General features: G+C 42.4%; 3 protein-coding genes and 1 pseudogene across 7 annotated transcripts; 2 read left to right on the top strand and 2 right to left on the bottom strand.

Moving 5' to 3' along the window:
- Positions 1 to 5,491: 5,491 nt before the first annotated feature.
- On the top strand, positions 5,492 to 9,218 carry LOC124667518. Of its 2 annotated transcripts, XM_047204788.1 has the most exons (6): positions 5,492 to 5,660; positions 5,761 to 5,856; positions 6,258 to 6,327; positions 7,555 to 7,708; positions 8,761 to 8,834; positions 9,148 to 9,218. In XM_047204788.1, the coding sequence occupies exons 2-6, from the start codon at positions 5,803 to 5,805 to the stop codon at positions 9,150 to 9,152; spliced, it is 357 nt and encodes a 118-aa protein (XP_047060744.1). In that variant the 5' UTR covers positions 5,492 to 5,660; positions 5,761 to 5,802; the 3' UTR covers positions 9,153 to 9,218. The 2 variants fall into 2 exon arrangements, 1 of the variants encoding a protein (XP_047060744.1); XR_006991315.1 differs by lacking the exons at positions 7,555 to 7,708; positions 8,761 to 8,834; positions 9,148 to 9,218 and having other exon boundaries at positions 5,761 to 5,889; positions 6,258 to 6,591.
- Positions 9,219 to 16,249: 7,031 nt separating this feature from the next.
- Positions 16,250 to 18,588, top strand: LOC124668592 (ankyrin repeat-containing protein At5g02620-like). Its single transcript, XM_047205702.1, has 3 exons — positions 16,250 to 16,814; positions 16,907 to 17,436; positions 17,989 to 18,588. Exons 1-3 carry the CDS (start codon positions 16,250 to 16,252, stop codon positions 18,586 to 18,588), a joined length of 1,695 nt encoding a protein of 564 aa, XP_047061658.1.
- A 1,392-nt stretch (positions 18,589 to 19,980) lies between these two features.
- LOC124662188 lies at positions 19,981 to 22,050 on the bottom strand (annotated as a pseudogene).
- Positions 22,051 to 22,248: 198 nt separating this feature from the next.
- On the bottom strand, positions 22,249 to 26,908 carry LOC124660017 (telomere-binding protein 1-like). 4 transcript variants are annotated; one of them, XM_047197816.1, is made up of 11 exons: positions 26,803 to 26,908; positions 25,874 to 26,021; positions 25,564 to 25,717; positions 24,691 to 25,486; positions 24,401 to 24,532; positions 24,202 to 24,258; positions 24,045 to 24,124; positions 23,431 to 23,675; positions 23,047 to 23,307; positions 22,897 to 22,960; positions 22,249 to 22,662 (listed from the first exon to the last, which is right to left on the bottom strand). In XM_047197816.1, the coding sequence occupies exons 3-11, from the start codon at positions 25,642 to 25,644 to the stop codon at positions 22,495 to 22,497; spliced, it is 1,884 nt and encodes a 627-aa protein (XP_047053772.1). In that variant the 5' UTR covers positions 25,645 to 25,717; positions 25,874 to 26,021; positions 26,803 to 26,908; the 3' UTR covers positions 22,249 to 22,494. The 4 variants fall into 4 exon arrangements, with proteins under 4 accessions (XP_047053772.1, XP_047053771.1, XP_047053774.1 ...); XM_047197815.1 differs by having other exon boundaries at positions 25,954 to 26,021; XM_047197818.1 differs by lacking the exon at positions 24,202 to 24,258 and having other exon boundaries at positions 25,954 to 26,021.
- Between the last annotated feature and the right edge of the window lie 291 nt (positions 26,909 to 27,199).

Here is a 27,199-nt window from a genome sequence, read left to right as displayed (position 1 = left end):
TCATCTCATGAGGGAAAAGCCATTAGCGGGCTAGCTCCTCGCTGGGCCTTTGACTCGTGCCTACAAATAACTGAGCGATCAGCGACGCCGTCGAGTCCCTCGCCTTCTCCTAGGTCTCCTCCTTCCCCAATCTCTTGCCCTGATGAAAACAGCGCCGCCGCGGCGCCCGCTCTTCGCGTGTTTTGCCCATGTTGACGTAGCTCCTGATCTTGATTCCCCACGAATCTCTCTGCAAAGGTCAGTTGAAGTAGTCTTCTATACAACCAATATGTTCGGTGATTTTTTCTCCATTGATGTAACTTCTTTTGCTCTAGTCCTCCCCAATTCCCCATCTGCCATTCCCCATAGGGTTAACCGCTTGAGAGGTGTAGGATCAAAGGGTCAAAGAGGGCTAAGTGTTGGCTAGTACTACTCATACCCGACTGAATTCCGTTTTATAAAAAACCTGACTGAACCAGAGAGATGCTGCACGCAGGCGCTGATTGCTATTGAGCCAAAGTGTGTAATTGAGATGGTGAACTTATAAGGAATATAGAATTATAGATTGAACATTCTAGCTACTATATGGACCGAGAAGGATCTACAGAGCTAGATTAAAATCCACACTTATCATAAACGGCGCTGCATAAAAAAAATTAGAAGAAATTGCTCACATGCCTAGTGCACTTGTTAGTTTTGTGTAAAAGGGTCCCAATTTATTATGTTGCACCAGGCCCCTGCCAGGTCAGGACCGGCCTGCTGGTAGCAGATCTGCGCCAAGCTCACTGATCTATCTCACAACTTCATACCACGTCGATATCGTTAGGATACCCATGCATTGCCTGACCTGCCAGATCTTTGCGGGGTCCCCGCTGTTTGTGCACCCTGAAATCCTAGTGCTGCATGTATTGCCGATTTATTTATACTGGCTTAATATACGTACAGTTGCTACAGAGAAAAAACAGCATGCCATCATAACAAGGTTTTTCTATTTGAAACACCTGGAACAATTATGTTCTTTGCATCTATGGTGGCATGTGCAATCCTCCATCTAAACAACATTAATCAAGGAACGCGTTCCTTTCTAACAAAATACATTTTTATCTATTATGTACACGCCTTACCCGCAACATCTCTATCCTCTACTATGTTTCCACTTAGAACCTTCATTCTCGAAATGCAAGGACATATTGAGACTTTTGTAAATGTATTTTCTAATTGTTATTTGTGAAGAGCTCCAAATCAGAGAGTTCATTTTGCATCATCTGCTCTTCCTCCATCTACCATTCCCCCAACCAAGCTTCATTTTCCCCAAGCACATGAAGTCGCCACCTTAATATGAATAACCTTTGAAAATAAGTTTGATTAGTCGCATTGATATGTAACTCTTATCCATTTAATTAATTAAGCATTAAATATTTTGTTATACTCACCTGATGGATTCGTACGACTAAAGTTCTTTCAATATCTATCTCATAAAGCACCATGTTTTTCTTCCTTTTTGTTGGTTTGCCTAGTTAGTATACACGAACTATTCTATTTTTCTCTATCTCATGAAAAATTGTATTTTCCGTATTTTTATTATTTGGTGTTGCTGCATATATAATACTCTCATGCTTTAATTGGCCATGTGACAAAACAAAGGAAGGGCACTGAATTTATGCTTGCAACCAGTCTAGCTATAGCAGCAAGATATGCAGATGCAATTAAGCCGTTGGTACTCAACGACCCTAGCTAGGCTAACTGCCGAAAACCTCTTTTTACCGGCTCTGTTACATACTGGAGTGACGTGAGTGATGGCATCACCCATGTGCTGACCAATGCTTTGACAAAATTATGAAATATAATTGAAACGTAACTGAAACATGATTTTTTTCTGTGAAACATACTGCAATGACGTTAACAATTTCAATTTTTGCCAAATAGTTTCACAATGCTACCCATGTATTAGTTTAGTTTCATAAAATTTTCACTTGTGTTTCGATTGTTATTTTTATATTAGACAAATGCCAAAAGCCTCACCAATCTCAAAACACTGATGGAGCGGTGCATATAGTGCCGGTAGGTAGCGTTGCCGTTAAAATTGCCGCTTTCGGCTAACTGCACTGCTACAACACGGCCGTATGTGCAAATGAATGTGCGCCATGTTCTATTTGCGGTGCATAAACTAATGACTCTACTTTCTTCTAGACTCCTGACTTACACGTAATCAAGTAAGATATTGTGGAGTTCTAAAGGAAAAACCCACGGCTTGTTTCGTCGACACTGCGTACACTCCTAGGCATGCGTGTCGTGGTGGTAGGTGGGTGGCGACACCTTCCTGTTCCTTGCCACCGGCCGGCAGTAGCTGCAGCGGGAAGGAGTCGGCGAGGCTAGAGTGAGGCACAATCGAGCTACGTAACTTTAGGGGTGGGGCATCGGCGACTTAGGGTTATGGTTAGGTTAGGGGTGCCGGGGTGGCTACGGGGGCTAGGGGTTAGAGGGATGGTGTCATCGTCTCTTTGAGGAAGAAAAGTTGTAAGGAAGAAGATGACTCAGAAGTGGTGGTGGACCGGCCCACAACGCGGTGCGTGCGATGTGTATCTTTGATGCCGCAAAACATGACATATAGGAGCACTCGATCGTGCGGAGCGGGGCCGTGCTCGTCCTCCGGTTGGGCCGCTGATCTTGGCCCGCAAACACCAACCATCACCATTACCACCTATCCACACTTAATATTTTTTTTTATTCCACACGAAAAATAACTTCCTCTTATTTCTTGGGAGAAAATAACCATTGTTAAATCAAGTACATTGTCCTATTCTCCCCAAATCGCTCGACGGAAATCTATTTGAAATAGCACGACAAATTTGTTGATAGAATTACCATATATACTCGCGATGCAACGCGGCCCCAGTCAGCTCCATGACCTGGCTGGGACATAGTTGTTGCCTTTCATCAGCTACACTGGTGGACGACGCCATGAGGAGATCTTCCTATGCCTCCCTCCAGACAACCCCGCTAGCCTCGTTTGCTCCGCCTCCGTTTCCTAGAACTTGCAGTTCATCCTCTATGACACCGCTATCCAATGTGTCTAGCGCGAGTTCCTCGGGGTGCACCCATGCTGGGCTTCCTCCACAATAACTGCGATGAGGAGCACTACGTCTTCGTTTCATCTCCACCTCATTTCTGTCTAGGTGTCGCAACCATGCTAACCGGTTAGTTCTTGACTCCTGGCAAGGTCGAGTCCCGAGTTCTCTTCTGGACCCTAAAGCGTTTGCGGAGGAATCCATAGTCAGCCACCCCATGACCAACACAACGTGGAAAATTCCCCCAACCCCAAGTATTTAGTCTGAATCTTCAATGCAGATGGAGTTGAGGAATTCTACGTAACCTGAAATGCCATTATGCTATGCTGTAACAACTTCCGTGACCACCTCGATTGCCGTGAGGACCCTTTCCTCGTAGTCTTAGTGGGCCCTAAGAACGTCGACAAGGGGATTACGTTCGCTGCCGTCTACTCATCTGAGTGTGAGTGTAGTGAAACCATCATTATTTACCAAGCAAACGCTATCAGCGTTGGGGTTGTTGTCCTTGTAGAATATAAGGTATACTTCCTCTGGGGGACATCAAACGGAATCGTGGAGCACAACGTCGGTAAGAAGGAATTATTGTTGATCTATATGTTGTCCTTGTTCCCAGGCGTTTGGGAATCTAAGTTTCACCTTGGCAAATGAAGGCCGGTCCCAAAGGAGATGTTGCATGGGCACGCCACAGGGCTCTTGAGCTCGAATCATTTATCTCGCCTCCAGCCGTCTCTAAGGCGTTTGTGGTTGGTGTTGTGAACAGTGTTGGTGTCGAATTATGCCCAAGTACAGAGACTCGGTCGTTTATAAATGAACTCAATTCAGGCTGAAGTAAGAAGGTGTGCGGCAAGAAATCCTCTTGGAAAATCATTCGAAGAGGATTTGTTCCACAACTTCTTACTTCGCCTTGAATGGAGATCAATCATAAACAACCCAACCTTCGTACTCAGGAATAATCTGACACCAACACGCTCCACAATACCAACCATGAACGTCTCAGAGACCGTTGGAGGCCAGAGCAATGGTTCGAGCTTAGGAGCCATGCGGCGTGCCCATGCCGCATCTCCTTTGTGACCAGCCTCCATCGACCACATGTGAAGCTTAGATTCCCACCCACGAACAAAAGCATGCCATCCTCCACCGCCGTAAGGACATGTGGTGCTCGCCTTGGAACGACATACAGATCAGCGATAATTCCTACTCACCCACAGTTGTATTACAGGGTTCCGTTTGATGTCTCACATGGGAAGTATACCTTATCTTCCAGAATGAAAGTGACCCTGCGCTGATAGCATTTGCTTGGTCAGTAGTGATGGATTCCAGGTAAACCTAATCCCTTTGTCGACATTCTCGGAGCCCACTAATACCACGAGGAAAGGGCCGCCGCGGCAATTAAGGTGGTCAGAGTAGTTGTTAGAGCATAGCAATGTGGCATTCCAGGTAAGGTAGAATTCCTCGTCTCCATATGCATTGACGAGTCTAGATGAATACCTACGGTTGGGGAGAACTTTACACGTCGTGTTGGTCTTGGGGTTGCTGATAATGAATTCGTCCGCAAACGGTGTAGGGGTCCACAAGAGGATGCGACCCGAGAACTAACCAGTCGATGCAGTTGCGACACCCAAACGGAAGTGGGGAGAGGTGGAGATGAAATGGGAGACACAATGCTCCTCGATGCAGCTATTGTGGAGGAAGCCCAGCAAGGGCAGCGCCCCGTGGAACTTGCAGGTGAAGGTGGCATGAAACATGTCTTGTATAGTATTTGTTAACTTGGCTGCTGGAGTTGGGTCGTCCTAGTGTCGCTGCCGGGCCGCCCGTCTTGCCCTGCAAACAACCGACCATCACATCACCATCTATCCAGACATCTACTACTTAACAGGAATTAGATTGTTTCATTGTCAGCCTAATATATCGTTCGTTTTTGTCCTTCGTCCCGCCCTCCCTTCGTTCGCAATAGCTCTCCCTGCCTAATATATGGTGATGATGTCGCCAACTCGCCATAGCCTGCAGAGCTCGAACCGCGCCGTCGCCTGTGTTCTGTGCCCCCATGATTTCGAGCAAAGACAAGCACACATCCACGCCGCGTCCATCCTCGTGACGGGTCTCCGCCCGCGCCCTTAGGCCCGCAGCGACACCACACAACGCGCACCACCAGCCCACCAAGTCCTACACCACCCTGCCGCCGCTGATGGAGTACGAGCTTCCGCACGCACCAAATCTGGGGCTCACGCTCTCCAAGCTCAAGGTATGCGGGCGAATTGCCAGCGTTTCTATTTCGTCCTAGAAGATAAGAGTGGTGATGGTGATTTCCTCTGGTCTCTAATCGGTTTTACATGGTGCGTGTGAATTTTGTAGGAGTTTCGTGATGCAAATCGACCACCAACCGATTGGGTGCAAGCCACAGCGCTTGGCCGAGCCAATCCTAAAAGCATTCGGGTAACTGTATCTTGCCATGGACATTGATTTATGCAGGTTAAGTATTTTGAGATGGGGAGAAGCAGAATGGCTTGCTGATGACATGCCTTAATCTTGCCATGGACATTGACAGGCCTGAATCTGATGGACAAGACACTTGCAGTTTGGAGCGCTAGGCTTGCCTGCACCATCTATATTGTGGTAGGTACTATGTGCAGATACAAGCATCGAATTGTGATTGCATTGGTTCAAGTACGGACTCCTGAATGCTTATGTTTTTCTTGTGGAATAATGGATGCAGGAGACAGCCAGTCCGTCGAAAATATCCTGACCGCATGCACGGATGTTGTGCGTTCTTGTTCATGTCCAATCTCATCGGTTTGTGCACACTCAACAAGTTAGTATCCAGAACAACTTCACCGCATTCTAGGTGCTTATTGCTGCCGTTAATTTGATTGTGGTAGTATTATAGACTGTCACCAAAGAGCAATGAAATGGAACAACGCTGTATCCGGTACTATAGCTGATCATAGTGGTTGTGCATATGTAAATTTTGGACATGTGCTATTTACCAATGCTTCAGCTGAAGATGTTGTTCATGGTTCAGCGCCCTGTACTAAATAATACATTTTTGAACTTCTGGGAGACGGTCATTTCATTGATTTACGCTAATTAGTCCATAAAAACAATACCTACAGAACTTCTATTTTTTTCTTCTTTTGATCAATGATTAGCGCCATACCAAATCCTTCTAGATTTTGCATATACTTATAGTTGGCATGTGTATTCTCATTAAAGGCCATGACTGAGCAAGAAGCACGCCAAATATTAGGTATCAGTGAAGACGAGATGGGACGAGATCATGAAGGTCTGACAATAGACGGTGGTGTTCTGTTTATCTTCTAGCAAGTGGTATTTATTTTTATTGATATTGAGATGAATTAAGGTTCTCTCCATGGGCTTCATGAATTAAGATTTTAAACACATGCACAGTATAAGCTGGCATTGTAAGATTTGGATACCTTTAAACATGGATGGTAGTATACTATTTTATGAGGTTGATTTATATTACTAAGCATGGTTTTTGAGTCGCTGTATAGTCTCTGAATAGTCGTTGTATAGTTGCCGAGTCGTTTTCCAAAAATCACGGCGAATCGCGACTATACAGCGACTATACAACTTTTTTGGTCGACTATACATGAGTCGCAGCCTCAGGCGACTCACTTTTGAGTCGCGACTCAAAAACCATGTTACTAAGGTGTGGATGTGTGTGTATCATTGTAAAAAATGTCCATGCTGTTTTTTCCATGATAATCGCTGTTCTTTATATCATCTTTTAATTGACGCTCTTATTGCATTATATAATGTTGGCCTGTTGGCAAATTAAATAAAGTGAGTTAAATATCGCGTTCCTTATTTCAAGTACCAAATTTACTTTCATTATGCTTGTGGTTCATTGTAGCATCTTGCTGGCTGTGATCCTGTCATCAACTGAACTTTTGGAAGCTTATTGAATAGTAAGTTTTATCGATGTTTAATCAAATTTATCCTTGCCCATTTTCCCTGATTTGTTTATAATGATTTACACCTTCCCTTCTCGTGAATGGTTATTTTTTCCGAATGATTTCAGACATCTGATGAGAACTAAATTCTCATATTTCTGGTTATATGGCCCATTTGTCTCTCAAGGGTAGTATGATCTTTATTCTTTGCCAATTCAGAAATTTCATGTGTAAGGTCTTAAATGGATAGCTAGGACTGGAAAGATAAAACGTTTTTGCATCCTGTTACAGCGTCTACCTATTCCTGGAATTTTTGTGATCCATAAATGATCTTATTAGATGGGCAAAAGAACTCGTGGTGGAATGGAAAGCACCAGTTTGGACCCCATTTCTTGCCCATATTTCATGATCTGACTTGCATATTCCATTATATGTAAGTCTTAAGACAATGTATGCATCAATCATTCTGATTTCAGGTTTGCTTGGTCGATGTGTTCTCTGAACAATTTTGAAGCATTGTACATACTAATTTGGTAGAATTACCTTCCAACCATTTTCCATGCCTAATCAAGACAATGATTCTCATGATATAGGAGAACTTGCAGCACCTCAACTCTCTCCGCACTTGACCAACTGTTTCTTTTATGTAAGGGATCCCTCTGCACTTGACCAGAATGCTATGAGTAATATATGCACAGGCAGTGTAACTTTTAGAGAAGTCCATTTGAGATTGAAGGCAAGGACAATGTAAATGACCAAAACTTTTAACTTACCGAACTGATTGTTATTCTTTCCATGTCGATAACATTTTCATCAGTGTTGCGATCTGATGATTCATCCATATAAACTTACTCCAGGAGCAGATATTAGGTCATTGAGGCCTATATTAGTTCTTACAGATTAATATGTTTAACTGATGAAATCCCTTGATATTTTGAAATATGATTGATTTTCTTGGACTTCATAGTACAACATATATCATGGGCATTGCATGTTTACACAAGGAAGTTATTTGGTTAGCCATTCACTGAGTATATCATGATCTAAACCTGTATCATGTTTGTGCTGATCTAGTACAACATGGCCCAAGTTTCAGGCGTCCCTCTAGCATCATGTTTTAGCTGCAATGTTCTTATTACTACTGGCTCTTAGTGTTCATTGTCCTATAATTTTGGATGGAGCGAAAGGTCCTATCGAACCTCAAACACGAGCCATGCACATATGCAAGGGAATTAAATTCATACTCTATATTTTGGAGTACTACAGTATGTGTGTATTATTGATGAATGCGGAACACTAGTTTTAGCCGTAAGTTCAGTTTCTTACATTGAACAGGTATTTAGTTGCTCACAGAGCCATACATTTGGAGGGCAATATATGCTTAGCAATCATCATTTACGGCAACATCATGCAATCAAATGTCGTTTTTTCTTTCACCATTCTTCTATGAGGACCCCTGAGATAATTTTTGAAATCTTGTGGTTTCAATAGATAAATGTACATACAGTTCAGTGTCTACTATACTGTTGAAATTTCAGTTACCGACATATGATCACTTTACATACCACTAAATGGATAAGCACTTGCGTTTGGGGTACTCATGTATTGCTAGGAGACTATGAATACAAATCTGCTTGTACTCTTACTGAGCCCAAGTTAAGATATGCACATGAAACATTCATGATTTGTAGCATCAGGTTTACTTGCATTTTCATTGACTGAAACTTCTTGCATTACTCAGTTAGTGAATTTAAATTGCAGTAGACAAAATTCATTAGCCTGCTGAATTTAAATTGCAGTAGGAGGAGCACGCCGAGGGTGACGACAAGGGAGAAGATCCAGCAGCAGCTGTGGCAGTTACTTGTATGTCATGGTGAGATCCCATTTTCACAATCTCCCCATTTAGGTTGCTTGTGAGAATCTAATGTAACTATGGTTGCTTGTTTCTTGTGAGAAATGCAAAAACTTGTTGCTTGTGAGATATGTAATTTTCAACTTGCAACTGATATGCACTTTTCTGGCAATACTCCATACTTTTCTGTCAACTGATATGCAACTGAGGATATTGTGTTAGGAGTATTTCTGTGATGGAGTAATATTCGGTAGCAATATTCTTGTGCTGAAATTGTTTTCAATCTGCTAGTTGCACATGATGTGATGGTTGTTATGTGTGTTTGATCACGCAGTTTAAATACAGTCCAAGTTTCTACTGCCAATACTCCTACTTCTACTATTAACATTCCTACTACTTCTGAAGGTATTTCCTCTTGCTACTGACACTTATTCCTCTTGCTACTGACATCATTTGCTGAACATTATTTGAAGAACATGGAGTACATTGTTTTGTACTATTATTGACATTATTTGAACACATTACTTACTCCATGTCGGATGGTAGCGTCCGTAGGCAACAAGAAGTTTGAGGTGTGCAGGTATTAGCTGCACGAAACAAACTTGGTTTCCTTAATGAAATCGGGGAGAAAATCCCTTTTATCTTTTTTTTTTTAGGTATTAGCTGCACGTGTGTCCTTTCCAGTTGTCCTGTACAAGATATTGATCAGGGATCTGGGGCTCTGGATGATCGGAGGTGGTGCAGGAGACAAGGATAGAATCTGGCTGGGGCGGATGAGTCGCTGGGTTGGGGTAGACGGGCGGTTGAGGGGATCCGGTGCTCGGGGTGGAGCTAGAAGATGACGACATGATGGTGGTTGAAATTTTGACAAGGGTAGCGATGTAATTGTGCATGATTTTCACCTGGTTGGAAAATAGTTTAAACGTCTTATATTTTCACAGAGGGAGTAAATATCATGTGTACTGTACTTCTATACTTTCTACACTTGCCATATTGAACGACAAAAGACTACTACTTTGCTTGACTAACATATGCGTGCCCTATTAACCTATTAACGTATACCATCAACATGAGAAGCGCCATACCAAGAGCATGTGTGCATTCTTTTATTTTAATGAACTACATACCGAGACAGGTTATTAATCTGCTAGTTGCACATGATGTGATGGTTGTTATGTGTGTTTGATCATGCAGTTTAAATACAGTCCAAGTTTCTACTGTCAATACTCCTACTTCTACTATTAACATTCCTACTACTTCTGAAGGTATTTCCTATTGCTACTGACACTTACTTCCTCTTGCTGAACATTATTTGAAGAACATGGAGTACATTGTTTTGTACTATTATTGACATTATTTGAACACATTACTTACTCCATGTCGGATGGTAGCGTCCATAGGCAACAAGAAGTTTGAGGTGTGCAGGTATTAGCTGCACGAAACAAACTTGGTTTTCTTAATGAAATCGTGGAGAAAATCCCTTTTATCTTTTTTTTTAGGTATTAGCTGCACGTGGATGTGAACGAGCAGCTGGATGGGTGTGTCCTTTCCAGTTGTCCTGTACAAGATATTGATCAGGGATCTGGGGCTCTGGATGATCGGAGGTGGTGCAGGAGACAAGGATAGAATCTGGCTGGGGCGGATGAGTCGCTGGGTTGGGGTGGACGGGCGGTTGAGGGGATCCGGTGCTCGGGGTGGAGCTAGAAGATGACGACATGATGGTGGTTGAAATTTTGACAAGGGTAGCGATGTAATTGTGCATGATTTTCACCTGGTTGGAAAATAGTTTAAACGTCTTATATTTTCACAGAGGGAGTAAATATCACTAGTAGAAATAAGGGCTTTCGTTTTTTGCCCCAGATGGCTTTTGCACCGGATTTGGCACGAACTGGTGCTAAAGGGGGTCATTAGCACCGGTTCGTGGGGAGCAGCCGGCCGAGGGACCTTTTGCACCGGTTCGTGTTACAAACCGGTGCAAATGAGGTATCTTTTGCACCGGTTCGTAACACAAACCGGTGCAAAAGGTTTGTCGCCAGTCACGTGTCAGCCGAGGAAAGGTCCCCAGCCCTTATATCAGCTCACCTCCAACCAGCCAATTCACAACTTCACTTTTTCTAGGAGAAAGATGTGTGTGTTGAGTGCTACCTTGCATTTCTTTGGCATGCACACAAGGTGCTCGATGAAATGTCTGAGAGAATGATGCCGCTTGATTTTACACAAAACAAAAATGAGATGAGGTGCCGGAGCGACACTTAAGCTTTCTCCTCTTTCTTTCCCTCCTCAATCAAGGTTAAACAACTTTATCCTTTCATTTGTACGGTGCTAATATCCACTATATATATATATATATATATATATATTATCGATGCAGAATTCCTTACAAGTACGGGTGATGATGTCCAAATAGCATACCAGTACAAGTACGGGCAACCTCTTGTCAGAGCTGAGGAGTTGCCTAATCTATCAACGCAACTGCGAAGACTGCATAATTGGTACATGGAAAAATGTAAGGATGGTAAGAACTGGATCATGGTGGCAATCACAGATGAGCACTACGGGCGAAATGACGTGATGAACATCGAATTTTGTGAATTATTTCAGTTATTCAACCAAGACGCCCTCGACAAATCTCTGCTGAGTGCCTACTGTCTGTAAGTATTATTTATGTAATTAAGTCTCTACCGCGGCTCGTCCATTGCATGCATATAACCATACTCTCATTGTATTATGCAGAATGAAGATCCGCGAATGCCGCAAGGGGCAAATCTATGATCTTGGGTTCGTTGACCCATATACCGTGAATGGGTATACTGTCCACAACTCTCCCAGGGACACGAGAGAATAACTTGGTATATGTCTTAAGGAAAAACTCATACAAAAGGGCAATACTATTTCCTTACAACTTCTCGTGAGTGTTACTTGTCTTCACACATTAAATCTTTTTCGCTTACTCCATGTGTTAAGTGTAATTGATGAGTTATGCATATATATGTGTGTCCGCAGGTTTCACTATATCCTGCTAGTCATTGAACCCGACACCGGGATAGTAGAAGTCATGGACTCGAAGAGTAAACCCCTTGAGGCGTGGGGGGACATGGCTGATATCCTCCTCAAGGCTTGGAAACGGTTCACCAACAAGTCTCCGGGTTTAAAGAATAAAGAACTTCGAATAAAACATGTACCGGTAAGTAATACTGGCTAGGCCGCGCATCTCTTTGATGATTCTAGTTTCAATACCATTATTATCATCCTTGATTATATATATATATATATATATATATATATATTATTTTGATTAAATTTTGTTCTCGTAAAGTGCTTGAGGCAGGAGGACGGGAATAATTTATGCGGGTATTACGTTTGCGAGTTCATCCGCCAGAATACCCACCATAAGAGGGACATTTTGGAACAACTTGATGTAAGTAAACAACATTCATGGCTTTATTTTATCACCTTCTGTTTCATTCACATACACACACATATATATTGACCACCGTACCTTCTTCAAATGATTAGATCGAACGGTTGCGGGACGGTCTTCTAGCAACCGAGCGTGTACGAGCAATTCAAGAAGAGCTGGCGGGATTCTTAGTTGAGCAAGTCTTAGCTCCGGACGGAGAACACTATGTGGCCGACATCCAGTATCAAAGTTGATGTAGACATATATATATGCATGAACGTGTGTCACTTTGATCGATATATGTAATATAATGGTTTCCTATATATATATATATATATATTTGAATTGTCTGCATTAATATTATACCGTGTTTCGAATGGGGCAGAGTCTCTGCCACGGCAGCGTTTTAGTGCAATTCCCTGCCGCGGCAGACTGCCGCGGCAGGGAATTGCACTAAAACGCTGCCGCGGCCCAACCCTTTTGCACCGGTTCGTATTACGAACCGGTGCAAAAGCTTCCCCGCCGAGCGCCCCACAGCCGGCCACGTGGAGACCCCTTTAGCACCGGTTCGTAATCCAACCGGTGCAAAAGGGGGGGGGGCCTTTTGCACCGGATGGTTTGCACCGGTTGGCCATCCGGTGCATATGGCCTTTAAAAACCGATGCAAAAGGCCATGTTTGCACTAGTGTATCATGTGTACTGTACTTCTATATTTTCTACACTTGCCATATTGAACGACAAAATACTACTAATTTGCTTGACTAACATATGCGTGCCCTATTAACCTATTAACCTATATACCATCAACATGAGAAGCGCCATACCAAGAGCATGTGTGCATTCTTTTATTTTAATGAACTACATACCGAGACAGGTTATTATAAATGACAGGTGAACATACAATCTTTGTGTCCATTGTTGCGTACTACAGAAGACGCAAACTACTTGTAGTTCGCTTAATATTTTCTTTGTTGCTTGTAGATAGTCATTTAAGAGTCGTTCACTAGATCTTAATATAAGTGGCGGCAGGGTCCTTCGGCCCTTCTTCTGTTCACAAAAATGGCACGCATTTGCTGAGATCCCTGGCTACTTAAGTGTTAAATTTATCCAAACCTTCTCATCTGCAAGAGGCATCTAAAAGTGAGTAATAGCAGGAGGTATCTTGGTCATGTGACACCGAGAGTGGTCTGGAGAATGGGCACATGACAGTGAGGGAGTCCCGTCTGGCTTTCTTATGCTACTGTCTCTTTCTTTACGCATCTGATAGTTATTTTTATACATGACCAATGTGCCTTTGTTTTGTTTATTTTTTCAAAAAAGGAGTATAATCTGCATAATTATTTATTTCATGCATACTACCCAAATATGTTGCATATAATGATATAGAGTTTGATCAATAAAATAAAACATATACTCTCCATTCCGATTTAATCTAGATTTAATATTTTTTATATTATCATAAAATATATTTTCATAACATATGCATTTAGTCGTAGATCTTCAAATTAGTATGTATACTCTCCATTCTGATTTAATCTAGATTCTACTCTAGAAAAAATTAGACAAACTAGTACTACATTTATTAGTACTACTTTAAGCAATCTAAGGTACACTAAAAGTGACATCCACTAGAAAAAGCAAAGCCGCTTCATTTTTGTGTTATTGATTAGAAAGTAAAATCTAGACTAATTCTTGATCAAATTTTGACTTGCACGAATAATTATGGGGAACACATTATGGGCAGGAGGGAGCAAGAGGCCGAGCTACACATACCTCTTTATTTGCAAAAAATCAAAAGTTATATTATAAAGTTTCAAAATATGAAAAATATCCTAAGATGTAGCTAGTGATGTATGCTATAAACGTGCAAAATGTCAATGTAAAATTCTTTGTATTCTAGACTACACAAAAATGACAATATATCAAGTTTTATAGTTCTAAAATGTGCAGTATTCACTATACTCAGATGCACTTTTTTCTTTTACTTTTGTGTAGCCTGAAATACAATTAATTTTACATTGAGATTTTGCATGTTTCTAGATTTCATAATTGGCTACATCTTGAATTATATTTAGATTTTTTAAGTCTTAAAATTATGATTCTGAATTTTTAAAAATAAAGTGTTCCATTTAGCTCGACTCCATTTGTCCACTCTCCACGGGGAGGGAGTATGTAGTTGACTAAATAAAAAATATGGAAATGCACTTGTGATCTCAGGTGTATATACCTCCTTTGTCTACGAGTTTCAAAATGTTAAAAAATCAGGGAAAAATTGGCATGTATATCTCCACATGCATTCTATGTGTGCACGCAATGATCTGCTGAAAATCGTCATTTTTGTGCCCTCTGTGAAAAGACAAAAAGTGTCTTGAGAAATGTCTTATATTAGCACCGAAATTTATCTTTTTTTACACATGATGCACAAAAGGTCAACTTTTGCTGAAAACAACTTTGTGAGCATGTAGGGTAAGGAGATATACACACGGCGTGTTGTTTTGATTTTTTTTTTTAACATTTTCAGATATGTTTGAAAATTGAAATGCATTTCAAAAAAGAGAACATATGCACATGGGAGCTAAGCGCCATGCCCTCCAAAGACGTAATAACAAAAGAAGGAATACTATAGATGAACTGTCAAGTGGTGATCCAAGCTGGCCAGACTATTCTGCTGAACGAGTCAATTTTACTTGTCTCCATCCGTCCGTACGTTAATGATTGAAATGAACCTCCAACTGCTCAGAGTTAAGTTATTGATAGGTCTATAATTAGTTAATTACTAAAAATCGACTCCATCTTGCGATGCGATTATATGAGGATATCCTTGTTGGAGCCGGATGCGGCCAGCAAGTTCTGACGTCGCTCCTAGATCCCACCAACATGACGTCTGGCTATATTCCACCGGCACACACAAAAAAATAGCAACTTTCACATAACTTTTCTTTTGATAAAAAGCAATTAACTTTTGATACGGAAAAGGGACAGATTTTAGATGCCATTGCAAACATGGCAAGTGGTAAACCATCCTATGGACTATACCTCGCCTTTCTATCGAAAGGAGTGATGCAATGTTAACTTGAATTGGTCTCCATCAACTGATGATCGAGGTGGTACATGCATTGACTTGACTTGCAGCTAAGTCGTTGCCATCTCCATAGAACATTACTGCGGGGTGCAATCTTCATCTTGCTAGCTACATACTATTCTCTCCTATTGTGTGAGGTGCGTAACTCGCTTTTCCTTCATTTACCAGATTCATTGCCTTTACATGATTTTCTTGCACTGATCTTAAGTGGTTTAGGACCTTGTTGGAAGCCTGAGCCTGTTTTAGAACCTAAATCCGTAAAATGGCTCTCTTTTGGAATAGGCCAGTTTTATGCTGCCTTTGCTATAACTATGAGCTGTGCTAATTAACAGAGCATCTTAATTTTTTATTTTTCCGTGCCAAAACCTCGGATTTGTTCTTAATCTTCTCGAATTCAGGTTAGACTTGCTCTACTGAAACTCCCCCTGTGTATTCAGAGCTGTTCTCATGAGTCTTCTTGCGTTCGACTGGATCAGTATATGCGCAACCCCAGATTCAGAGAAGCTAATATTCATGCTAGCATCGATGCCAAGCTAGGCCATGTCCTTCATGTGTCTTGTTCAAAGTGAGCGTTTACTGGGAAACAAATTGCCGTCTGTCTTTTTTCTACCAAAACCTTGGATTTGTTCTTAATCTTCTCTGGTTCAGATGAGTTACTCTACTAAAACTTCCCTGTGCATTCAGACAACACCATGGTCTTTATCTTTTTTGCTTCGATTCAGACAAGCTAATATTCATACTAGACCTTCCTGTTCCCGTTCAAGTGAGCCTCCTGTTGTTCACCCAAAGACCACAAAGGGAAATAGTATTGCACTGTAATCTGCCAGTGCAAACTGTGAACATACATAAAGTAGGGCCTTAGCGTTTTCCTCTTCTGAATCTTCCTGCAGTGAACCCCGAGGACAGATTGCAGCACCAGGTCATCGGGAGTAGCTGATCAAGGCACATCCAGAGATGGACAAACGACTCATGGAAGCAGCCATGTCTGGTAATTCCACATCAATGCAGGCCATGGCTTCACAGGATAGAAACATCCTTCTCGGAAAGACTCTGCAGGGGAACACCTGCCTTCACATATCCTCCAGCCATGCTCACCAGGTATTCTGCACGGATGTGGTGGCGCTAGAGGAGTCTCTCCTTAGCTCTGTAAACTTGGACGAGGAAACGCCACTTCTCGCCGCAGTGACAAATGGTTATGTCACTTTGGCTTCTTCTTTACTCTCGCGCTGCTGTCAAGCACGATTGAGGCAGGCAATCTTGCAGCAAGACAGGTACGGATTTAACGCCCTGCACCATGCCATTCGCAATGGTCACACCAAGCTTGCGCTAGAGTTGATAGAAGCAGAGCCTGCGCTGTCGCAAGCTGTCAGCAAATGCAATGAGTCACCCATGTTCTTTGCGGCGATGAGAAATTGTACACATGTCTGTGAGAAACTAATAGAAACTCCTTCTTGTGCCTTTTCGGGAGGGAAACATGGTCGCAATTGTCTGCATGCTGCTGTTAAAAATGGCGATCAAAGTGAGATATATATAATATTCAGAGTGTAAATTACATTTATGCGCAGTTTGTTACAATATCATTCCATGATACTAACACCCATTTGTTTTCAGAAATTGTTAAAATGGTTATGGAGAAATGTCCTGCATTGGCGAGAGAAACTGACAGAGATATACGCAATCCAGTAAGACATGCTGTGCTTGATGGAAAGGTTGAAGTGTTACGAGTAATGCTGGAACATGATTCAACTCTAGGGTATGAAATAAACAGCGCGGGTACTTCCCTCCTTACTGATGCCGCATATCGAGGTCAAGTTGCTGCTGCTCGAGAGCTTCTGAAACACTGTCCTGATGCTCCTTATCACAACGCCAAGGGTGAGACATTGCTTCATACAGCTGTACTGCATGATCAAGAAGAGTTCATTGAGTTTGTTTTAAGGATGCCAATACTTCGCAAGCTTGTTAACGTGCAAGATAACAAAGGAAAAACTGCTCTGCATTATGCAGTCAAGAAGTGCATTCCTACAGTAGTTGCTGCTTTGTTGTCTCATGAGGATGTTGATGCAACAGTGCTTGACAATGATGGTCTTTCAGCGGCTTGGGAACTGTTGTACAACATGAAAAAGGCCAAGACTTTAAACTGGGTATGTACGTATGCTACAAATAATATTGATCAAGCATATAAACAGTGTTACAAATATGGCAAAATATTAGTTTAACTCTTTTGTAAATCTTCCCTCTATTATACAAGCAAACTAATCATAGAATCATTCTTTATAATGCAACAAACAAAACATTTTTAGTCAATGCCACACAACTGTTGGCAGCTCTTAGCTTAGACAAATAAACAATAAGAAACATTTTAAGCTTTTAAGTCGCATGAAGCAATTTATTGAAGTGTACTAACCATTGTTCAAATAAAATCCCCAAACCATTGTTTATACTATTATATGTGGCACTTCACATTAAAAAAATAGCATTAAGCTTATTCTTAGTTGATTGTTTCATGATCAATTCAGAAAAAAAGTTTTATGCAAGAATTTTGTGAACACAGTAAACTACTCCCCCCGTTCCGTATTAGTTGTCGCCGATTTAGTAGAACTACTAAATCAGCGACAACTAATACGGAATGGAGGCAGTACTTATGATTTAATACCGCAAGTTTTTAAACAGCCCATTCCTTTGGATTCATGCAGAATGAAGTGATAATGCTTATGTCTAAAGTTAATCCACAAGAGGCTGACTCTCTTCATAATCTTCACATGGAAGCCAAGAAACTGACCACTGATGAATCGAGAAAAGCTGCAAAGTCACTAACTCAAACATACACAAGCAACACTTCATTGGTGGCGATCCTCATTACAACAATCACCTTTGCTGCTGCCTTCACCCTGCCTGGAGGATATAGCAGTGATGCCGGAAGCGAGGGACTTCCCATCATGTCTAAGAAGTTTGCATTTCAGACATTCTTGATTTTTGACGTCTTAGCAATGTGTTCCTCTTTTGCTGTGGCTTTCATATGCATAATAGCAAGGTGGGAGGATTACGAGTTCTTGCTTTATTATACATCCTTCACTAAGAAGCTAATGTCATTTGCATACATGGCAACAACTATGGCCTTTTCAACTGGTTTATACACGGTGCTGGCCTCACGTGTCCACTGGTTGGCCATTGCGATATGTGTTCTGGTAGCTTTGCTGCCCATTATTACTTGGCTGCTGGGCAAATGGCCTGTCTTGAAGCTCAGATTTCGGTTGGGTAAAAGTGTCAGGTCCGATTTCCTTGACATGGTGTGACCTCCTCAATTTGTCTTATGGTTCTGCTTTCTGATATTGTTATTATGTTGTTTCTTGAATTGATTTTTTAATTAATATTATTAATATGTTTATCTGTAATGGACATTGTTTGGTTACTCATATTGTATTGTTAACTCATCAGGCCAAGGTTTTTGAGTTGCTGTATAGTTGTCAAGTCGTTTTCTCAAAATCACGGCAACTCGCGACTAAACAGCGACTTATGGCGACTATAAAGCGGATTCCGTTGACTAATCACTGAGTCACAGGGTTAGCAACTCACTTTTGACAGTGCCGGATCCAACACAAAATGTCAGGGTGGTCCAACAGTTCAATTGTTCATTTAATTATATTTATTTAAAAAAAATATCTATGATATATAGGCTATGTAGAAATTCCAGGGTGGTCCATGCACCACCCTGGCCACCCTTTGGATCCGCTACTTCTTTTGAGTTGCGACTCAAAACACCTTGCATCAGGAAACAATATCAGGTTGTTAGTTCTTGCATTCCGTCGTTCGAATCTGTTGCAACGGATCCATCTCTCTAGAGATGATTCAGGCAACACCATCTCTAATGGCAATCACCATGGGTTGTTAGCATTGGAAAGACGGAGCAGTAAAATAAAACACCTAAAAATATTATATGATGAATAAATAAAACCGTGTATTTCTAAACTTGTCAATTCATCTTATTGTTCTGCTTTCTAATTATATTTTAAAAACTTACTGTTAACATATATTGTATAGTTAATTCATGAATATAAAAAATATTTTGTTATCAATTCTATGGCTGGAATTGAAGCATATGCACTATCATAGATTTTCAAATAGTAGCTGAAAATGAACTGTAGCAGAAAGGCGCTGGTATTGTTACTGAAAATTTACCATAAGGGTAACATAGGTCGTGTGATCAACATCATGAAGCATGAGCATTTAAATAACTCTCCACCTGAACAAACAGACCAAGAGGCTGATACGAGACGCAGTGTGACATTAGACATCATATGCATTGATCTTGTCACACAGCCAAATGGTAGGGCCTCCTTATATGTCTTTGGGCCACTAGAGGGGAGAGACAACAACGGCAATGCTTGTTAGCATGCTAATGTTGAATGAACTGAAGCCGGATCATTCCAAACCCTGTCTGTTATCAGTAAATATAGTTTCACAAAAATGAGATCACGGACTACAGAAGATTCAAACTCTATAAAAGAATTTCAGTGTTAATATTACCTCATGGACAGGTCGCTTAATTGGTAGTTGACTATTTGTATGCATCAATGAAATTTCCTTAAATATCAGTCTCAAGCATAGCTTTGCTTTCTGCAGTTGTACACCTGTGCATCGCTGGTCACACATTAAAAAGGTGCCTAGTTCGATGGCACATTTTCTTTTCATACAGTTAGAATGGTGTAAACCTTCGTCCATGAGGCCTGCATGAGCACGTGCTGATAGCACACCAACAAGTGTCACATAGTTCGTAAATGATGCAGAAAACAAGTGCTCAAGTTTGTAAATATTATGTAATAAAAAAACACTTCTTGTACAGAAGATTCAAACTCTATAAAAGAATTTCAGTGTTAATATTACCTCATGGACAGGTCGCTTAATTGGTAGTTGACTATTTGTATGCATCAATGAAATTTCCTTAAATATCAGTCTCAAGCATAGCTTTGCTTTCTGCAGTTGTACACCTGTGCATCGCTGGTCACACATTAAAAAGGTGCCTAGTTCGATGGCACATTTTCTTTTCATACAGTTAGAATGGTGTAAACCTTCGTCCATGAGGCCTGCATGAGCACGTGCTGATAGCACACCAACAAGTGTCACATAGTTCGGTTCTAACTCCATTCCCTCTCATCATCCCCAAAACACGAAGAGCTTCCTCGGCATGACGGTGCTGCTAGCGTACAGTCGAAATCACTGGAGTTCCAACAGATGGCATCCTTTCCCAATGTTAACTCAAACAACAGCTGTACTTCTTTGATGAAGCCGCACTTAGAGTACATGTCTATGAGAGCATTTGAAACATGGGAGCACTGTTAGCACCTGCTCTGATGACCTGGGCATGAAACTGCTGGCCATGAAACAAGCTTGCCATGGTTACAAGTGCAACAAATGTGAATTCATTAGGTGTTGACCCAGAGATAGGAAGCTGGTTAAAGAGCTTCACAGCCTCATCTCCTTGCTCATTCTGTGCAAGACCAAAAACCATATCATCCCAGACTACCATGTCCCTGTTGTGCATCAGACTCAATACAACTTTGGCATCATTCACAAGGGGAATTTTTTAATCGACATCGATTAGAGAACTACCTGCATATGGATCCAATGAAGTTCCTGATTTGATGATGAGACCGTGAATCTGCTTGCTGAGTTCGATCTCTGGCTGCGATGACCAGAACCCAAGGAGCAAAACAAAAGTCAGTAGGCTTGGCTTTAAGGAGCAATATCTCATCTCAGTGAATACATCAACTGCTAATGTAAGATCACCCAGCCTTGCGTATCCTTGATCATTGCACTGTAAGAAACTGCGTCATCTTCTGCCCAGGCTTTAAAAACCTCTTCTCCTTCAATTAGATGCTCATATTTAGCATACATGTCAATGAGAGAATTCTTGACATGCTCACCAAATTCCAGAGCAGCCTTTATACCAGAAGCATGTACCTGCCTTCCTTGCCATATCGCAGCCGAAGAGCCACGCAAGTTCAAGATACTTGTGCAAGCAAAAAAACATCCGGCTGCCAGCCAGCCAGGTTCAGCTGCAAGAACATGGCCAGGGCTTCAACATAGAGCGAATTCTGCACATAAGCAGCAACCATCGTTGTGAGCATGCAATCAAACATCTTCCGAGCCAAAGGGAGCTTGGAGCACTTACAGTACAGATCAGTCAGTGGCTCAGTGCATTGATCACTGAAGCATCCATTTCTGCTGAAACCGATATGCATAGCCGTGCATTTGCCTGCCACCCTACTGAAAGCCAACTGCAGAGCAAGCACTGACGGCGCTCGCGAGCACAAACCGGTCAAGGCATCTCCATGCATGTGGTCGCTGAACCAAACCGCCCAGGACTGCGCGCAGGCGAGCAGGAACTCACTGGGCGATTCGCCGGAGGAGGCCCTCCGGAAGCCGGCAAAGATGGAGGTCGCGTCCTCCTCACAGCTGTGCTGCGCATACATGACGATGCCGGAGCACCAGGAGACGAGGGGTCCCGGTGCGGCATCCGGTCGAACAGGCGGCGGGCGTCGCGGAGATGGCCGAGCTTGGAGTAGCCACGGAGGAGGTTTGCGAGGACGAGGTCCGGGACAACTTCGCTGACAACGCCACGGGCGTGCGCCTCCGGCGAGGCATGAGGAGGAGCCGGGCAGACGGAGTGGTAACTGCTGGATGTTGGGCAAATGGGGCATATCCAGTGCGCTAGAATTTTTAAAATCTCTCAAAACAAAATTAATTGACTTTTTCATGCGCTAAAAAAACTTAATTGACTTTCTTATTTCCTAAAACAAAAGTGTTAACTGTCTTTCTCTAACCTAAAATATTTGACTGTCTTCTCTTTCCAACCAATTACAAAAAACAATCTTCTATGGGGGAAAACAATCTGCAATATCTGTGGGAAATGTGCAGCAACTGGAAATAGCTTAAGTTTCTTTATGAGCTTCTAGTAAAATTCTGAAGCATCCAAATAGTTTATAAAATCATTTACAGGGGTTGTCAAACCAGGTGTTTTCTCTTATTGATCAACAGAGGAAAGAGAGCACCTGGCCTGAACAGAAACTAAAGAAAGAAAACACAAAAAAGGGGAAATTGATCTGTGAGTTTGGAATAAATACAGAAATTAGTCGACCTCCTTTGGACAATTTTTTTGTACAGAAGTAGCATCAGTTTTTCCTTTCTATGCAAGCCAGATTTCAGCAGCTGGAGGAGCCCTGGCCTGAAGCTTTGCCTGAGAGCTGCTGCTGCTGGGACCAGTAGGCCTGCGCCACCAGCACGCGGTCGAGCAGCCCCTGCGGAACGGGCTCGCCTCGACGCTGCTGCGGGGATATGCTCGCGGTGTGCACCAGGGTCTTCCACTTGTCCTGGTTCATCCATGAAATATTTCAGAGTTTAGCACATCTGAGTAGCACAGTATGTTCACAGAAAGAAATGAAACACTAGCTAACAGTAGGCAATGAGCAATACAATACAATACAACAATTCCTGATCAAATGGTAGAGCAATAACACGAAGTTGCGCCAAAAGATATTTCAAGTAATAGCTCGAAACAAAATGTAGTGGGAAGGTGAGCTTGTGGACTCTGGTTACTGAATTACCTTAAGGTCAACATAAGTCCTATGATCAGTGTTGTCAAACGCGAGCATTTTAACGTCTCTCCACCTGAACAAAAGAGACCAAGATGCCAGCATGAGAACATGTTTGCGGCAATGAACTCGTGCCAATAGAGAGAACAACTGGGCACAAACCTTCCTGTTCCAAGCTGTTCAACAGCGTCCACTAGGGACTCCACCTCAGGCAAAGAGAAAGGCCTCCTTATGCGCCTTTGCCCCATGGTGGCTCGCTTCGACTTACAGACAGGAACAATGGCTAGAGCCTCTGCGTTTAGAGAGGCAACAGGGACAATGGCCCGTGAGCTCCCTGGTGTTTCTTGCATGGTCATTTCCACAATAGAATGCTGGTTGTTACCTCTGGCCTTAGTTTCAGAAAAAGGCTCTTCACACTTTATCCTGCAAATCATGGAATATTAAAACCATCAATGATCTTCAGATATGGTTATGGTCCAGTCAGATGCATCTTGATAATTTTCTTCCTAAATAAAAACTACCATACAGTAGCACATTACGCCTTACATGGCTAATGGTTTCATGGCATCTGCACCAAGAAAATCTGTTTCCTCTGGTGTTCTGACCCCAGGGGAAGAGTTGTGTGCAGCTTCACACTCCAGTGTGAAATCTACATTATCTAGATTTTCTCCGTGGCAAATTCTAGCTTGACGAAGTGTCTTGCTGTCATCTTGAATATTCTTTCCTTCAAGAAAGACACCAACACGGAGGCCGCCTTCAATTATACTAGTAACAACGTCCATTACAGTTCTCTGTACAGAAAATGAAGAATATTACTGGGAAACACTCATAAGAAGGTAATATTTATCTGCAGGGGGGGTCAACAGCATGCAAGACATTCTAGGTAGGAAATGCAAGTAACTGGAAAACATTGAGACTATCACGAGAATACAAATATTGAAACACTCATAAGAAGGTAATATTTGGTCAGTTGCTTAAACTTAGAAATCTAACCATGATAGTTCGACTCAACAGTTACAGGAAGTAACTTGTATTTTCCTTAATTATGTAGAACAGAGTACAAAATATTAGTTTAACAAACAAATGTTGCACATTCCACAAAAAATCTATAATGCAATATTACCAACCAATTAACTTCTAGAAACCGATGTAGCCTTTACCTTCAACGAACCAATTGTTGCATTTTCAGGGATCTCAATGAACAGTTCAGGGATGGTGAATGACTTGATTCTTAGCTTAACTGAAACGAAAAACAAACAAAATGATAAGCTATCATTCTTGACGAAGTAACTAGCAAATCTATATGTCCAAGAGTACCATTGTAGTCCTCAGATCCAGGATTTTGACCTTCCACAGAAAATGATGCCCCGCTGGCTGAAATGGCACGCGGCATTTTCTTTTAGGAAGTATACCAAAATAATGACTGAGGCTATCAAATGGCATATAGAGGGCAAGTTTCAATGACTATGTGCAATGGAACAATTGTACATAAATGTGAATTGGTGAAGCAGCATACCATCAGTTAGAACCCCTTTAGTAGAAGATGCTGTAAAATTACGGCGCACTATCTTCTTTCTCTTGAACATTGCCCTTTGTACCTTTTGACGGGTGGTGGATATCTTATTTCCGCAGAAACTTTGCTTGCTACCTAGTTCAATGAAAAAATCCAATAGCCCTTATTTAGTCCAATTCCTGCAATATTTAGTGTGCCATAATGGTGGAGAGAATCAACAGAAATTTTCTTCTCTATGGCAACTATGAAGACTGTATATAAGCCAAAGGTTAACTTTGTAGGGATTGCCATACCTTTATTTGGCATCTCTCCACACATCTTATTACGTGCAGCCTTCCTGAACTTGGAGGCAAACAACTTTCTTATCCTACTATCGCCTGTATAATGTGGCACGTAACTCTTATTTCCCGTGGTGCATGGATGTGTGCACCCGGAAGAATTTTCGTCATCATCTTTATCTGCAGCATGCTGCACTTCAGCACGACATAAGCCGGAGGTGTTGCGGTCTTTGTCATGGCTGCACAAAGGCATTCCTGAGCTACTGTCAGAGCTAACCAAAGCAGGAGGTCTGCCATCTAGATCCACAGAGTTAACCAAACTGTACAGAGCTGCGGCATCACCATCTTTAGTTTGCTTCACCTGCAATTGGTTAGCCTCTAGTGACAGTGCTCCACGACAGCACCCTGGAATCCCGCCAAGACCATGACCAGGGTTACACGATTTTGTACAACTAAACAACGATTCCTTAACCAACATATTTGGTTCCACAGTTAGTGACTCTAATACTGAGTCAGTTTCATTTTGTGTCGACGAGTTTTCTGCAGAGCAGATGTTAGTTCGCCTAGGAGAGGCACAGGCACCACCAGAACCCACTATACAGTTCCCCACAGCTATGGAATTGAGCGGCAGAACATCATCACGCTGTTCGGCTTTCACTGATTTCCTCTTCCTGGCATAGCTAGAAGCTGCTGTACCGATGTTAGGAACAATGGACGAGTTCTCCTGATCCCCTAACAGCGATCCCGCTACGGTGGCAAGCAAATCGAACGCACACATCTCGTCTTTCTTTCTCCTCGTTGAGCGTTTCCCCTGAATTATCGTTGACTGTTAATAAATATATCCAATACGTAAATTGTGGTTCATGACAGACAGGATCAAATATGTACCCGGGCTGAGCTTGGAACACGCGGCATAGCGGGAACCTGGTGGCCGCGAGATCCATAATCCAACCTCTTCCGCACCACCATATCTTGATCTCACTTAAAAGAACGGCTTTTGAAGGCAGTAAACAAACAGAAATCGCACATGGATTGTCTTTATCTGCAACAAATAAGATCGAGTTCATTGACGATTCCCAATCACTGATTGCTCAAACAGCAAAGCTGGAACTGCTCAGCTCCAACCAGAACAGAACAAAAAAAGACACTAATCATTCTAAAAGGGAAAGAGGCCATCTTCGGCCAATCCCAGGGCAACCTGAAGTCGGATGGTTTGATGCTGTAGGACTTGCCATAGCAGCAAGAAACGGTGAAGATTTTATAGGAGAGTGAGATCACCTCCAAGGAGCATCTGGAACGAGTCACCCAAGACTGAGCACCTGCGCAGGAATCCTTTTCATTGGTTTCTGTAAACAAATTCAGAGACAAAGTTTTATTCAGTTGAAGAAAAAAAATCCCTGGTGGTCAAGACAGAGGAATCAACAGGGCATGTTTTGCAGATCCAAGAAAGATACTACCAAGCCAAATTCTGAATCAAGAAAAACCCAAATCACATCCACGGCATATGAGGGACAGTTGATGAACAGTAATCCTTTGCTGAAAGCTGCAGAAACGGCATGAATCATGTCTCCTACCAAATCGAAGGGACAACTCACAAAATTCAACTCCGGAAATGTCTGAAATGGCAAGTGTTGTGATCACATCAGTACAGCGTGCGCACACAGGACTTGCCAAATCTGATGGAATTAAGAGGCTCCGTCAGCCATGACCGAGAATCGGCCCCCAAAACCAAATCGCGGACCATAATTCGGTCGAATCCGACCCCCCCCCCCCCCGCGCGGAAGAATCCATCTGAAACTGCAAGTGATGTGTTCACATCCATCAGCACAGGGCTGGACAAATCCAAATCGAGTCTCCGTGGACCAAGTCCAAAACCAAATCACGGAGCATAATTCGACCGGTCCTCGCGGAATCCGAGCTTCCCCCCGGCGGAGCCCATCGGAAACCGCGCCCCCGGAGAAAGGCGGTCGATCCGCGCGGAAAACCACCAGATCAAATCAAAGCAGGGGTACCAACCAGAAAGTGGGAGGATCTCGCGCGGGGGAGGATAAGAAATCGCCCAAAAAAATCAAAATTTCCGCCCTTGTTGGATGAACTTGGATCTCCGTCGGTGCCACAGATACGTACCCTTGCGGTTCCCTCCTGGATCGATCGGGGGACGACGGAGATGGAGAAAAACCTCCGCCTTTCTCTCTGTAGTCTGTCCTTCGATTCGCTCTCTTCTCTCCTCGCTTAAACCCTCAGCTATCCTCTCCTGTCCCTCTTCTTTATACCACCACACCCACTACTTTTTTTTCACATCCTCCTCCGGTTTTTTCACTCTCTTGGGACGGCCGGTCCAGTCCGGTCTGAACGAACCGGGGCCTCTTTACTTTTCATAGTAGATGCAAGTAGATAAACAAAATTTACCAAGTTTTCCATTTATTATTTTTGACTGATATCGTTAATTTTAAGTGGAGGGCAACCCCGACCTCGGGTGGTGCCCTAGATCACGTCGATGGGTCCCTTTTTTCCCTCGCTGTCG

Source organism: Lolium rigidum, chromosome 6 (genome assembly GCF_022539505.1).
Source record: "Lolium rigidum isolate FL_2022 chromosome 6, APGP_CSIRO_Lrig_0.1, whole genome shotgun sequence".
Lineage (NCBI taxonomy): Eukaryota > Viridiplantae > Streptophyta > Magnoliopsida > Poales > Poaceae > Lolium > Lolium rigidum.
Note: the sequence above shows the minus strand (reverse complement) of the source record. Positions and strands in the feature narration are given on the sequence as shown.